This window comes from Suillus subaureus (assembly GCF_016647635.1).
Source record: "Suillus subaureus strain MN1 chromosome Unknown BJ212scaffold_145, whole genome shotgun sequence".
NCBI classification, from domain to species: Eukaryota; Fungi; Basidiomycota; class Agaricomycetes; order Boletales; family Suillaceae; genus Suillus; species Suillus subaureus.
Window position 1 is genome coordinate 17,649 of NW_024538701.1, and position 15,022 is coordinate 32,670.

The 15,022-nt window shown below is 48.2% G+C and overlaps 1 protein-coding gene across 1 annotated transcript; it reads right to left on the reverse strand.

Annotated features, from left to right (window-relative positions):
* Positions 1 to 10,885: 10,885 nt before the first annotated feature.
* Positions 10,886 to 12,307, reverse strand: BJ212DRAFT_1402111 (uncharacterized protein). Its single transcript, XM_041337348.1, has 3 exons — positions 11,948 to 12,307; positions 11,707 to 11,891; positions 10,886 to 11,656 (listed from the first exon to the last, which is right to left on the reverse strand). Exons 1-3 carry the CDS (start codon positions 12,186 to 12,188, stop codon positions 11,126 to 11,128), a joined length of 957 nt encoding a protein of 318 aa, XP_041185724.1. The 5' UTR covers positions 12,189 to 12,307; the 3' UTR covers positions 10,886 to 11,125.
* Between the last annotated feature and the right edge of the window lie 2,715 nt (positions 12,308 to 15,022).

Sequence of the window (15,022 nt, forward strand, 5' to 3'; positions counted from 1 at the left end):
TACAAGAAATGCAGGAACACTCACATGATCCTCGCACCACTTAGGCGTGTATTCAACGCCGTGGATCTTTACCGGTGTGGCCATACAAGCCTCCACACGGCGATTGTAGTATGATGGAACGTTCACCAGTCGGGCAGTGTACTCTCGAGTAGCGTATGTCGTGCACGTGCGGGAAGTTAAGTCGGTCCAAAACATATTCAATCTCAAGCGTTCTTCTTCTTCGTGCTTACGTCTCTCCTCCACTTCATGCTCGTGCTCTTTCACTTCCCTACCCCATTTTTCGCGGAGAAGGATTCTTTCTTGCTCTTCACGCTTCTGTCTCTCCTCCATATCACGTTTGTGCTCCTCTGCTTCCATTTGCCATTGTTCGCGGAGATGAATCCTGTCATTATCTTCCAGGCGCCAGCGCTTGTAGGTGTCACTGCGCTCGAGAGCTTCTTTCTCGTGCTGGCGAAGTTCGATGCCCCAGTCCTTGCGAATGCGATCTCGAACATCCGGATCTAAGGGATTATTACAAGTGTCAAACACTGACGCAAAGATGGTGATCGCAATTGAAGCAGTTATGATAGCAATTAATGCTGTTTGAATGTAACTCTTGAAGGATTGGTGGAGATGAGAAGGCTTGCGACTATCAATCAGACGCGTTGCCTCTGACGAGCTGCAAGGCTTTCCATCATTCACCAAGCATCAACCAGTTATCAAACCTCACTCACCCCGTACTATTGTAAGGCGGGGGACTACACACCATCGTTAGAGTCGGTGGCAATACTAGTACTATATGGTGGCTTACTTGTCGTATCGCCTCATTCGGGAGAATTGTTGAGCTTAGTGAATTTTTGTCGACTAACTATATCGCAATAGAGAGATTATTGTTGAATATTGAATTCTTGTTGAAAAATGAACATACTAATTGGACAGCCTGGTCAAGGCGCTGAGAAAGCTAAAGGACTTCCCTGGTGAGTTATGGGGAATAATGAACATCCACCAGGCTTACAGGAAATTGCGGACGACGACACGCTGACAATGCGTGGGCTACGCTATCTAACCTCAAGGCGACTGAAGAACAGTGGATTCAGTCGGAGTCGCGGCGTTGATACCTAATGCCGCTGTTCCGAACATGCTGTAATGCTTCCTCGAGCACACTACCACCGAGGCGTGCTATCACAATTGACAGTTTAGGCCCAGGGTCCATACGACACGCGCAGACGGCCGGATCTAATGAGTGCTGAGGCATCCTTGCGTGAAGTATTTAAAATGACCATATGGCACGATATCAGTTTGCACTGCTACACGCCAGACAGAAATTCTACATCCCTTGGGTATATACTCGAAGACATGAAAATACATCTGTGTCCAGTACCACTTGAAATCAATACATTCTCTTCCTCGTCCGACATCGAGTCGTTATGATTGCGACTTGGCTACCTGCAGCTCTCGTCATCAAAAACCCAGTGGCCCCATGTAGCACCGTTCTGGAAAATAATCAATAAACCATGCCAAATTGATGTGACCGAGCAGCGAACATTTTTGAAGCAGATCTGTGCCCCGGTGAAGTGCATCCCACGGAAGCTTACAGGAGTGGTAGCACAGAACTCCTTCCAATCACCTCCACACGGGATGTTCTCAAGATAATGTTCGATACGCTGCATACCGTCAGCTTCGCTCACTATATTGTGCCTGAGAAACTCACTCGCTGACCGGATCCGGGAGAAATACAGCCCTGCGACAATCAATAAGTTGCAAATATGCCGACGAGAAGGATCAACGAACAAAATCTTTGTACCAGATCCAGTACGACGCGCAATCTGGCTCGTGCTGGTCGACTTCCCAATGACCTATTACATTATATTGACCCTGGACGCAGAATATCAATTGCTCATGCTACCAAGATATGCAGAAACACCCACATGATCCTCGCACCACTTAGGCATATATTCAACCCCATGGATCTTTACCGGTGTGGCCATGCAAGCCTCCACACGGCGATCGTAGTATGGTGGAACATTCACCAGTCGGGCAGTGTACTCTCGAGTGGCGTATGTCGTGCACGTGTGGGAAGTCAAGTCGGTCCAAAACATGTTCAATCTCAAGCGTTCGTCTTCTTCCGGATCTAAGGGACCATTCCGAGTGTTAAACACTGATGCAAACATGAAGACCACAATTGAAGCAGTTATGATAGAAATTATTGCTGTCTGGATGTAAATCTTGAAGGATTGATGAAGATGAGAAGGCTTGCGACTACCAATCAGAGGCTCTTGCTCTGACGAGCTGCAAGGCTTTCCATCACTCATCAAGCATTAACCTATTATCAAGCCTCACTCACCTCGTACGATAATAAGGCGGGGCCCTACGCACTAATATTAGGGTCAGTGACAACACTAGTACTGTACGGTAGCTTACTCGTCGTATCGTCTCATCCAGAAGGATTGTTGAGCTTAGTGGATTTTTGCTTGACCAACTATATCACAATAGAAATATTACTCTTGAATATTGAATCCTTGCTGAAGAATGAACATAGACGAACCTCTCTTAATCGGACAACGTGGTTAGGGCGCTAAGATACCTTGGGAAACCTGAACGACTTCCTGGTGAGTTATGAGGAATAATAAACATCCACCAGGCTCACAGGATCCAATAGCACGTTGACTCGGATAATGCGCGGATCTATCGTATGATACTATGATCTAACTTGAAGGTGCTTTCTAAGATTAAGAACAGTAGATTCAGTCGGAGTCGCGACATTGATATCTAATACCGCTGTTCCGAACTTGCTTTGTGACAGTTTAGACCCCACGTGACGAATTTCATGCGCAAACGGCCAGAGGGAGTGCTGATTTGAACAAGCATCCTCGCGTGAAGTAAGATTCTAAACTGATCAAGTTGAAAACCTATCACATGCCCGTTGAGCTGATCGTTAATCATGCACAGTTTCGATGATTAACTTCAGTAGTATTTACAAGCAATTCCTAGCCTTGTGGTACAGTTCAGGAGTCAATATTCAATATCGGTGCTTGGAATTACTGTACAAACCCACATACATCCCTGTCAACCATTATCTGTGGTACAAAAGGCAGGCTAGCGAACCCCAAGTTATTGCCGGAAATCGTTTCGAACAACGCACCAAAACAAAACCGTACATCACTCATCCATTCGTCACTCCCACCGTCCCATGAGCTCCCCCAAATCTAAGCCAACCAACGAGTTTCTGTCACCAGCACCAAGTGTCGGCACCGTCCGCGGACTATGTGTGACATCTCCTAGCCCCGAACTTGACGCAAGGCGCGGACTGCTGACATCTGCAGTTGGGATGATCCGCGGGCTTTGGCTGAGGCGCATGCTCGTCCTACTACTGGATCTTGAGCGCGCAAAATCTCTACTGGATTGTGAGAGATCCCGTGTTTGCGCGAGCGACCCAGAGCGTGACAAGTCCCGCACAATGCTTAGAGACGAGGAGTGTGAGGATGTAGACGAGGCACGTCGGTGCCGCATGCGTTGTGTGGGATCAACATTTGGAACGTTGGCGATGAGCGCGAAAAGAGAAAGGACTACATGGTAGAGATTAGGCATCATAGACGAGCAAGACATTCGATGAACGAAATACACACTGTCGACAACGCTAACAATTCCGCACAATCCGCCGCCCATGGGGGAGCCTGGGGATGAGCTGGGCTCGAAATCAGAATCAGTTACGAAGAGTCGGTGCGCATTGGCTGATCAAGTCATCAGTCTATCCCATTCTGCGAGTCGGAGAAAAGTGACGTACTTGCAAGCAGTTTCTGAATCGCATATGAGAGTGTGCTGGTGGGGAGAACGACATACACTGTGTGGCACATGCATCAGTTAAAATACCCCAATACTAGAACAAATAACTGCAAAGCACACAAGGAGGTGTGGTGGTGGAATCACAAACAAAGGCGAAGAGAGATACGAACCAGGATACCGGTCTGCTCCATCTGTGCTTCCATCTGGCTCCTTGATCTGCGCGACGAACTGGTGCAAAGGCGCGGAGAGAATGTGGTTAGACTCCGAGGGAACGACGAGCTATATGCACATAACGATTATGCAAATAGATTGAAGACCGATGCAATTCGTGAAAGGAGAAAAAAAATTGATCAAGCTCTGCACTGCAGTAATAGCAAGAGGAAACACACCTTTCCGACATCAGTAACACTCACCGCTCCAGTAAGCCCACCCCAGGACCCGTATCCAGCTCCGTATCCTCCCCCGCCATCATCGACAACAGCTACACTACTCACACCACAGTCACTCATCAGGCGCATTGCGTCAAGCACTGTGGATGAGCTGGTAGCAGCTATGACAGACGTGTACATTTGAAGCGACGGGAGAGTATGTGAGTGCAGAGGGCACGAGAGAAGCGTTGCGAATGTGAAAGTGGGCGCAGGGGGCTGGGATTGAGGCAGAGCAGTGGGGCGGGAGGCTGTTAAGGCTGATACACGCTTAGGAGACTGAGAAGGTTGGGAAATCTGTATGGAGGGTTGCACTGAAGCCGGTAGCCGAGAAGAATGTGGGGATTGCATTGGAGAAGCGGTGTCCGATTGTATGGCAAAATTGGCGAAGTACGCTAGCAGAGCACGGTCGGAGACTGCACCAAGGTAGGTAGTCCTTGTTCGTGTCGTCTCCGGAACGGTGTTACACTCTGCGGGAGCGGCGGGTGGGGCGGCTTCGACAAGCACTACAAAATACAAAATAAAACAACGCGCAGTGTTAGCAGGAGAAACAAACAGGCGGACGGGGACACTCACCCCTATGCGTTCCCTTCGCAAACACTCCAAGCAGTGAAATAAGGCTGGCGTTATTCGGGAGGGTCTCTAGGTGGTTCTTTTCTGAGAGGTCTGCGAGTGAAAGGGCATCAATACGGGCGTGGAGGTGGAGGACGACGAGGCAAGATATGAGGTCACACAGTCCGTGGCGTAGGACAAGATAAACAAGTCATGAATCACGCCACCAACATAATGAATGATGTTCAACACATACTGCTAACAAGGTGCACAGGTACACGTCCCTCTTGCGCAGCACTCATAATCTGATCGGCGCGCGAGTTAGCGCGAAGCTCTGCGGGCGAGATCGTGTGCCGTGTCGCGGCGAGCGTGAGGAAGGCATTCACATCTGAGAACTACGCGCACATCGTTCGAGTTGGGTTATAGCATAGCATAGTGATGATCCGGACAGAATGGAGAGGCATACAGGTCAGCTTGGACGAGCACGAAACCAAAGAAGAACGCACGTCAAAGAGCCCAAGATAAGGTGCGCCTGTCTGAGTCGAATCCGGAAGTGCGCGGACAGCAAGACACGGAATGTCTTCTTGCAGAAGGAGCTAGAGAAAGATAATCAGCGCAAGTGTACTTACTAATCCCAACGTTGAACTCACGTCGCATGCGTCCTCGACGGACATGTCTGCGTCGACTTCAACTATGCGCACATCGATCAACTCTGCGTCATTGTATGTTAGTATTAGAGACCGGGATAGAATTCAGAGCAGATATGGAACGAGTTGCTATAAACCTAGACGCACCCTTAGCCAATACACGTGCCCACTGCGCGACCCACTTCTCCGCCTCTGCAGCAGGGACATCGGCGGTCATAGTAACTGTTGGGCTCCGTACGCGCGTGGTCCTTGAGATGGATGCTCTCCGCTGTGCCATAGTGTGTATTTCGTCCGGTTCTGAGAGAGAACGAGTGTCAAAGTACGCCTTGAATGTTCAGATGACGGTTTAAAAGCAGGATGGAATCAGGCGCTAGGTGAGATGGCAGGGTGATAAGAACTTGTTTAAGAAACCGGGACGGCTCATGTGGTGCATGACTTAGATGCATGCCGCTCCCTTTATTACGTGGTACTACAGTACTGCCGCCCGGCCTTTCCCTTTCCAACACACCAAGATTCATTTCTGACACTCCTGCCACACTTGAAACTCCGAGTCTCACACTACATGGTGTCTACTCCCCAGTTAACGTCTATACCATTCTCAGTCGATACGCCAGGTCTATCAACGAATTCGATGGCGGAAAGGTGATGTTGGAGGCGAGGCGATGGATACGTCCACAATTGAGTGGACCTAGGGTTCAGTCCCAACACCCTAGGCATTGAAATTCCATTACAGGTCTAAGGAACACGCCGGGCGCCTTGCTAGGAGTGACGTCAGTGGACTCGTGGCGATCAAGACATACTAGACTCCTTAAAATGGCCCTAGGACACATGAGCGAGTGAGTCCCACAGCTATATATATGCGATGATATCCATTGTGCTCGTAAACAGTAATCCTGCTCTCTGGGATATCGTTTGTTGCGGTGACAAACGGAACATGTTGCAGAACACTAGACTCTCACTGTTTTGCTCATGGTAGACGAATCCATGATAACACCCAGACACTCGTATTGAATCCAGTGACCAATGCCAGTAAGAACTCTGTTCAGTCTCTCCACGTCACATGGGATATGATCCAAATGACAGTTATCGCCGAGTTTCGGATCAGATACCAGCATCGTGATCTTTACGTTAGCGAGGATGCTCTTGAGCAGCGCACTGAAAGACTGGGACGTTTTACTGTTCGAAACAAGGGCAGAATGTATCAGCACATTTCGACACCTGAAATATCATCCACATCTCGACAACGACGCAACCATACATGGAGACTCCCAACGCTCTTTATATGCAGTCACGTCGTGACCACGCAGGATTGTCGGCCGTGTACTCTTTCGTCTTGTCTAAAAACCCAATTCTGTCCTAAATTTAACAATCCCCTTTGTAAGCTCGAGAATGGGATCGAGGGGTATGGTTTCATTTGTTTGGGGGCAAGAATGGCAAGAGCAGCGGTACTGTAGGCCCAGTTAGTATTATCTTAAGCAGCCTGAGGGCAACATCAAGAACCAGTGTACAACGGTTACTGATAAAAATTACTTCGCAGAACACTATTCCTTCTTTACACGGCTCACAGTTTTGCTCTCGGTAAGGGAATCTCATCCATGATAGCATGCGGAATCTCGTATTGAATCCAGTGACCAATTCCAGTCAGAACTTTGGAATTCAATCTCTCCACGTCACGAGGGACGGATTCCAAAATATCGTTGAAGTTTGGATCTGATACCAGTACGGTGATCTTAACGTTAGGTGGAATGTTCTTGATCAGCCCACTGAAAGACCACGGTGTGTTTTGCTGTACGAAGCAAGGGAAAACCTGTCAGCAACGCTAGCCATTCCGAGAACTGAAATATTACCCGAAACATCTCGATAGCAGCGCGATCGCACATGGCCATCCCCAACACTCTTGATATGCAGTCACGTCGTGACCAAGCAGGATTTTCAGCCATATACTCTTCGGGAGTTCTGATTCTCGCCAACTCGTTCATAAGTAATTGCGAGTTCTCACTTTCATTTTCTCCTCTGTAAGCTCGAGGGCAGGATCGAGGAGTATGATAGCAGTATCTTTCGTCTTGGGTAAGAATGGCAAGAGCGACAAGGTCACTGGGCCTCCAAAAGAATGGCCGATGATTACATCGTAGGATGTGCCCATCACAAAATACGATCGGAGGTCCTCTGCAATGTTGGACACACGATAGTCGGTGCTCCGTCTCCATGCATGCCCAAGGAGATTTGGAGCAACGACGAAGAACCCTGATCAACCTGTTAAAATGGCTTACTTCGTAACTTAAGAAATCTGACCATCTGCTACCAATAGCTCAGCGATGCCCTCCCATGATTGTGAGGACATGGTCATGCCGTGAATGAGAAGAGCCCGCCTAGAAGCGGTAGGCGAACCCCACTGAGACGCTGAAATGGTCATGTGCACACTTAGATGGCTTGGATATGTTCGGGACTTGGCAGCAGAGAAGATCGAAGAGGATCGGCGCTCGCTCTGTACTTAAAAGCTGAGGGCACGGTGGAGGGAAAATGCATTGGCATAGCAATGGAAGAAAACCAATGAGGATGACATGTCTAAATGGGAGAGTAGCACATCAAGGCATACTGTTGAATCGGTGATTTTGTGTATGTAGCAGATTCGGCTCACCAGTAAGTCCTAGTTCGCTATTTTGGGCGGAGAGAACTTATCTTGCGGGTGAGGGAATGGCTTCGTGCTTTGGAATCGCTGCGAAACTACATTACTCAAGCAACAGAGTCTAAGAAGAATATCAATAGCGACTGTATCATTTGAACGTAGACGAAGACAACACCACAAAAAATATATCTTCTCGAGTGCTCGGCTCAAAGTTTTGCTCTTCGTAGCGGAATTTCATTCATGATAATATCCAGACCCTCGTATTGAATCCAGTGACCAATTCCGATAAAAACTTTGGCATGCAATCTCGCCACGTCACAAGGGACGTGCTCCAAATGACAAACACCGCCGAACGCAGGATCTGATGCCAGCACAGTGATCTTCACGTGGGGTGGGATGTTTTTGAACAGGCCGCTGAAAGACCATGGCCTGTTATGCTGTTCACAGCAGAGGTGAAATTGTCAGCAATGCTTCCCATTTCGATACCGGAACTATTACCTCATATACCCCTTTGACAACAGTACGATCACACATGGACATTCCTAGCGTTCTTAACACACTGTCGCCTCGAGACCAAGCAGGGTTCTTAACCATATAGTCGTCGGCAGTTCTGACATTCGCAATCTCCTTCAGAAATATATTTTCATGCTTGTTGGCTGTCTCCTTCGTAAGTTCGAGAGCAGGATCGAGGAGTATAACAGTGGTTTCTTTTGTGTTGGGTAGGAATGGTAAGAGCGACAAGGTCACCGCTCCCCCAAGAGAATGACCTATAATCACCTCATAGGACGTATCCATGACAAAATACGGTCGGAGATCCTCTGCAAGAGTGGACACACGATAGTCGGTGCCTCGTCTCCATGCGTGCCCAAGGAGATTCGGCGCGACAACAAAGAACCCTGATTAACCTGTTAAAAGTGGAGTATCGTCACCATAACACTGCATAACCTGACCTTCTGTTGCTAATAGCTGAGCAACACCCTCCCATGATTGCGAGGACATAGTCAAACCATGAATGAGCAGAGCCCGCCTGGTAGCAGTAGGGGAACCCCACTGAGACGCCGAAATGGACGTGTGCATATATACTCGGATGACTTGGATGTGTTCGGATATCGTTGCGAGCGGTACAGCTTGTGGGACGGGCTTGAAGAGGTTAGTAACTTGGTCTTCGCTTAAATATTGACGGTGTGACTAAAATGAGAGCGGGAAAGGTGTGTAGAAAGAGTGATAATGCACAGGGGTAACCCGTATCCTGACAAGTCATGAGACTCTAAGGAATGGAATGGAAATTAATATGCCCAGCCTTCTGCGAGGACGTTGTAAATCGCCGCACAATAAGAGAGACTCGGAGGACGGCCCGCATCTAAATGTGCCGAGAAGCCATTGATAGTGCGATCCGCGCGTCGACAGAACTCTGAGAGCAGACTGAACGAAGGTGATGACACGTCTGCCTAAATGTGACAGAAGCATGTTGACCAATAAGTAAATGACAGCGAAGAAATGTTGATCCTACCATACTAAATGAATGTGGTATCGTATCCTCCTTGCTTCGTCGCGGGGGAGTTGCGCTCGGGAGGTAGCCCTGCCACTTGAACGTGTTCGCTCTGCAAAATATATCAATGTCTTCTTGCCTGACTTATCAACGTTGAACGTTGGAGGTTGAACGTTTTGAACAATTGGCCATGTAATACATATTAGGGTGAAGGTGTTGTCTGCTAAGACTCTGTCTCAGCCCTCCACCAACGTGAGCGCTACTGTCGTGGACGTGACGCGTGACGGAATTGGCCGTGACGCTTCCTTCTGAACTACAAATTCCAAATCCCCATCCCCACATCTCAACGTTGAGCTCTTCTCCCTTATAGATGCGTTCATACTAGAAACAACGTTATGCTAACTCAGGTGTCACTCGTGCATTGCAGTTAATACTCGGTTTTGTAGGTACTGGTGTCTGAACATAATAATTCACCCGCTTCTCCATTGACCATAGTGACGAGATGCCAGACCTCGAAACCTCCTACTCCCGAGTCAGTTGCCGCTACTCTACCAACAAGCTCAAAGACTGGACCACCAGCAGTTGGATGTAGTTACTCACGAGGTCTCGCTGTCTCAGGCCTTCAAACAGTCATGGATAGTATCAGCAATCTTCGCCGGCAACTCGCCGAACAAAAGACTAAGGTCATCCAGTCCAGAATTTTGCAGAGGCTTGCATCAGCTCTTTGACGCTTGCCAGCTGAGATCCTATCCCTCGGTTTTTTTATCGGAAGATAACTACTTGCCACCCGCATCAAAGCTGGCCTCTACACTGCTGACAAGAATATGTTGACGATGAAGGGATGTCGCTGTGTACATGTCCGGTTTGTGGTGCAGACTGTCTGTTGGCAAGGACTAGCAACGGGCTCGTGGCTTAAGTTGTCACGATGACGTCCACTTTTAAGATACGAAGCCTTCTTCAGCCATACATCCGAGTCAATCAAGTCTCATCTCTATCTCTTGATTTTTTTCTCCGGTGTCAGACATCCTGAAGTAATAATAGCAGATTTCCTTATACTCGAGGAGCTGACCATATCCATAGACAGTTCCAGTCTCTGCACAGTCTCAAGATAATAGACCTATTGTTCGGCCTCGACTACTTGTCTCCTCGATGGTTGTTACAGTATTCATGGAAATGGAGGTCTTGGAGCCTCACTCCCCAGTCTACGCGCGCTCGAAGCTCACTGTGTACGACCATGGCCTCGTGAGTTCGGTCAAAATCAGATGATAAAATCAAGTTCAGAAACCCAACAGTGCTGCGGGACCCAAGTTTCATACGCTCGGTTGGGATCTGGAACCCTTGCATGCGGCTGGGCGCTGACAAGCCCTGGAATAGACCAACACAGTGTGCAGTTGAATGATGATGTTCGTATATCATAGGCAATAGCATCTACATATGTTCTAAGCAACGTAGAGTGACATTCTTTTACAAAGTCTAAAGGGTATGGTTACTATTGGCACAGGTGCAATTTTGTTCATAGTTTGCACATAAATTGAGGAATATCAAGAAAGTGAAAAGAAAGGGGAGGCCCACGGTACGGACTAAGAAAAGTTCTGCCCCGTTGGTTTTTCCGTTGTACTACCCTTTATTTGACGGACCGGGCGTCCGCAAGGGGGTGGACGCAAGGAGAGCTCCCGCCGCAGCAGGTGATCTTTCCTGTGGTGTACGGTGTTATTTGGCATGCTTCTGGTTTGTGTGTGTGTGGGCAGTGTCTTGTATTGCAGCGTCTTGTATTGTGGTGTCGTCGATGCCAATTTCGTCCGCAATTCAGTCGGTGTCTAGCTCGAAAATGCTCCGCTCTCCACATGCACTTCAGAATGCGGCAGGCAACTGATTTCTGCATCTCATCTTCAGACAAAGACGAAAATATGGATGGCAGAGCTTTGTGTGATGTGATGTCCTCTGGCAGGTAGCTATCGAAGTCGGAAGATTGGCCGACCCAGTCCAGCGCAGTAATGTCACCCGAACGAGCCACGATCTCCTGCAAGAGCTGCTCAGATGCACTCTGCGCCTCCTGCAAGAGCCGCCCAAGTGCACTCCACTTCCCGAAGACACCATACCACGAATATGTGATATCCTCTTGGGATGTGGTCGACCATTGAAATTCCTCTTGGTGCTGCAAAACGAATGTCAACAATGGGACGAGTATGATTCAATATGACATGCCCTTTCCGCTGATATCCATTGCATCGACTTATGGTGCGTCTTCAACAATGGGTCGCCTTGCTGACTCGTAGCCGGGCTATAAAGTTGCAAGCCATCCCAAGCAGAGCCCGGTGAGAGGTCTAACACCTCTTGCCAGCTGCAGCTCATCAGCCGGGGAATTGTAACAGTAGACTGCGTGTAGACGCCTGTGCAATAACCTGAGCCCGACAGAATGATTGCAAGCATAGCAAAATGGACTGACATTCCGAGAATTGGACACGGCGGTACATTGCGGATAACAACCGCCTGCTGAGTAGTGACATTGACTCGGATAATATTAATGAGTCCCCATGATCCGCTTGAAGGAGAGTAGCAATCGCTCGGCGTAAAGCTTGAGAATACCAGGGGAGAACTGTTCTTGGATGACGTTCATGTAGAATCATAACAGATGATCCTTCACTGAATTTTGGCATATTGGTTGTTAGTATAGATTCGTCGATCATCTTAATTATCTTGATCTTATCTGCAGCCCTACAGTGTGCGCAATGAGTCTCTTGTAAGTTGAGCGCACTATTATGATAGAATCGAGTTTTTGATGCTTACCTGAAAGTCTATAGCGGGGATTCAGCAGTATGGAGGTGCAACGCGAGCCACGATCATTCTTATACCACTGGCTACAGCTGGGTACCAAACCAAGATATAATAATCTCAGAAACAATTAGTTGCTGTGGTCGCGGAGCTGTACACTGCTACGTGAGGGACCAGTCCGGCCGCCTCAGGCTGTCGCTCTTCTGAACATTTTCTTAGAAATTACGTATACTTGATGAGTCTAGCTAAGGGACGTCTAAGTAGAATGTCGATATTAAAATATTAATGGACGACCATCAGAATATTCTGTGAGGGGATTACAGCAACGGGTGTCTGGAGGTCCCCGTGGCTGGTCTCCATGATGTTCGGCCGCCCAAATAGGCAATGGCCTCACCGACACGGTCAGCCGCGATGGTGACAAAAGCGACTGAGATTTGGAGAACAGATCACTGGGGTTTTTCGGTTCACGGCCCGTTACCGAAGCAGTGGAATGCACTTACTGCTGTTACGGTGCTGCGGAAGTCGCTGAAGCTGGTGGACGCATGTTTAAAACTTAGTTTCTTTGGTTCGCTGTATTATTTTTAGATAGTGCATAATTGAGTTTGACCCTCCAGACATTTTCCTCGTCACTCTGGCTGTGATAAATATTTTAGTGACACGTACCCTTCGATTTTGATGGTTTGTGTAGGAAACCCTGCCCTGAAGGCAAAAATCGGACGGACATTATTCAGATTCGGCTCAACGAGGCGCCAAATAGGCAATTTTTCGGCCAAACATTGGGCTGTGGCAGCTATGGCATTGGAATCTTCTGCGAGGGAATCGCAGCGGCGGTACTAAGTGTATCACGGGCGTCTACTATAAACTGGTATTGATTGTATTTACTTTACACCAGATCTTGGCACGCTGGCCAGTCGGATCAGATCTGCAGAAGTTCCATCATCCACAGGATTACACGAAATGATGGCCAGGATGTACTTTGAAGCTTGAATACAGCATCGTGGGGCACTTCTAAATCCTCGCGGAGGTACGTTATGCAACCTTCTCCTGGCTAAAGGCTGTTGCTTCCTTCCTGTGACCGCCGCCGGCCTGCCAAGACTGCTGTTAGTATCCACTAAAGTTGTCAAAAGTTCAGATTACAAGAACGGTTTACCCGTCGTTCATACTCTTTGGACTCCATACCCTACTATGATTACACCCGTTCAGCCACAAAACGCCATAACCAGCGCGGAAACTAAGTCCATTTACATTCGAGACCTGCCTCCCCCTTCGGACACAACGAGCATGTCCTTCCATCTTCCAACGTTTCACCAACCAAGAAGTGGGCCTGTGCTAGTTGGCAACGGATTCGGCATTTGCAATGTCATAACATCTTCCGATCGACATCTGAGACTCAGTCCTATGTCTGCCGAAGGAGTTCAAGCGGAGAGATATGACAAAAGGAAGCCCATGTAGGTCGGCGTTTGAGATAGTATACCATGTCCAACCGACTGACCATTGACATGCAGTCCAAGAAACACTAAAAATTACACTATTCCGTTTATGACGACGGATCCTATCGAGTAACACGTTTTCACATTGCCATTTCAGTATCTTATGCATTATTTCAGGAGACCAGTTGCTCCTGGATGGCAAATTTACATTCATCCTGAAGGCTGCCTCTATTACTGTTATGAGAGCGTGGTGGATTTTAACAGGTATCCAAGGAAAATTCACGTTATAACACAGGCGGATCTCGTTCATGACGGAGTTGCTGAGACAATCGAGAGCCTTGTGAGGCTCGCCTACAGTCATGCTTGTCAATATTCTTCTTTCCCGGTGAATGTAGACCTCGTGTTGGAACTTATGGACGTCAGAGAAACCGTTACAGCAGGGTATTATTTCGTCCACCACGAGAACAGGTGCCTGTTCTGGTTACAGGACTTTGATGCCACCGTCATCTTGCGGGAATGCTGTGGTGTCACCGAACTTTCTCATAAGCGTCAGTTTTGTGGACTTGTGCTTGACCGTGTCTAATAAACTTGTAGAAATCGAGTTGGAGGCTCAGTACTGGTACGCGTTATAGCAGTTTGTGAGTACATTCAATGTATGCTTCACTACTAGAATGTATTGTACTGATTATATCAGTCGAGGCATGGTGACTGCTCACGCAAGTAGGAAGCATATTGACCTGTTTCCGCACACAAGTGCTCTCCACTGTCAGGTCCTTCGACAATTGCAGCAGATCATCCGTTTTGCGATAAGTGGTAAGCTCTTTACCATCAGGGCACCATACGAGAGCTTGACTGCGCGTTTCAGATTGCATGACTTCGGAGGTGTCGGCGGTCTGCGCTTTCAGCATTGATGTCCTCAAGAATACTCTGGACCTCGTCAAAGATGTGGATGGTAGGTCACACCAACTCCCGAGATCGCAAAACTCATTATATGTCAAGTGGAGAACGATTGGGTTCAATCGGCACATGACAAATGTTTCATCGGTAAGTAGTCGTGTTTCGCACGCAGTAAATCGAAGTTCGTGACATCGTAACCATTAGCGAGGATGATGAACCATTTTAGTACGTGACCTGATTCTAGTTTAAGATGTTTTCCGATCTCCTACACAGGGCACTGTCAATACCTCAACTATCACGGGCAGCAAGGCGCACGCCTCTCCCGAGATCAGACTGTACATGGCGACTCCTACGCGGAACGGTCCATGATGATGAGATGTCTTGCACCCCTACTCTTCAATGCCCCCTATGAGCACGTCCGC

Excerpts from the sequence above, each read along its gene's own strand:
- BJ212DRAFT_1402111 (XM_041337348.1), bottom strand. The coding sequence starts at position 12,188 with ATGATCGACGAATCTATACTAACAACCAATATGCCAAAATTCAGTGAA. Across the intron at positions 11,892-11,947 it reads CCGTGTCCAATTCTCGGAAT|GCGTCTACACGCAGTCTACT; the intron begins GTCAGTCCATTT and ends GTTATTGCACAG. Across the intron at positions 11,657-11,706 it reads AATGGATATCAGCGGAAAGG|CACCAAGAGGAATTTCAATG; the intron begins GCATGTCATATT and ends TTCGTTTTGCAG.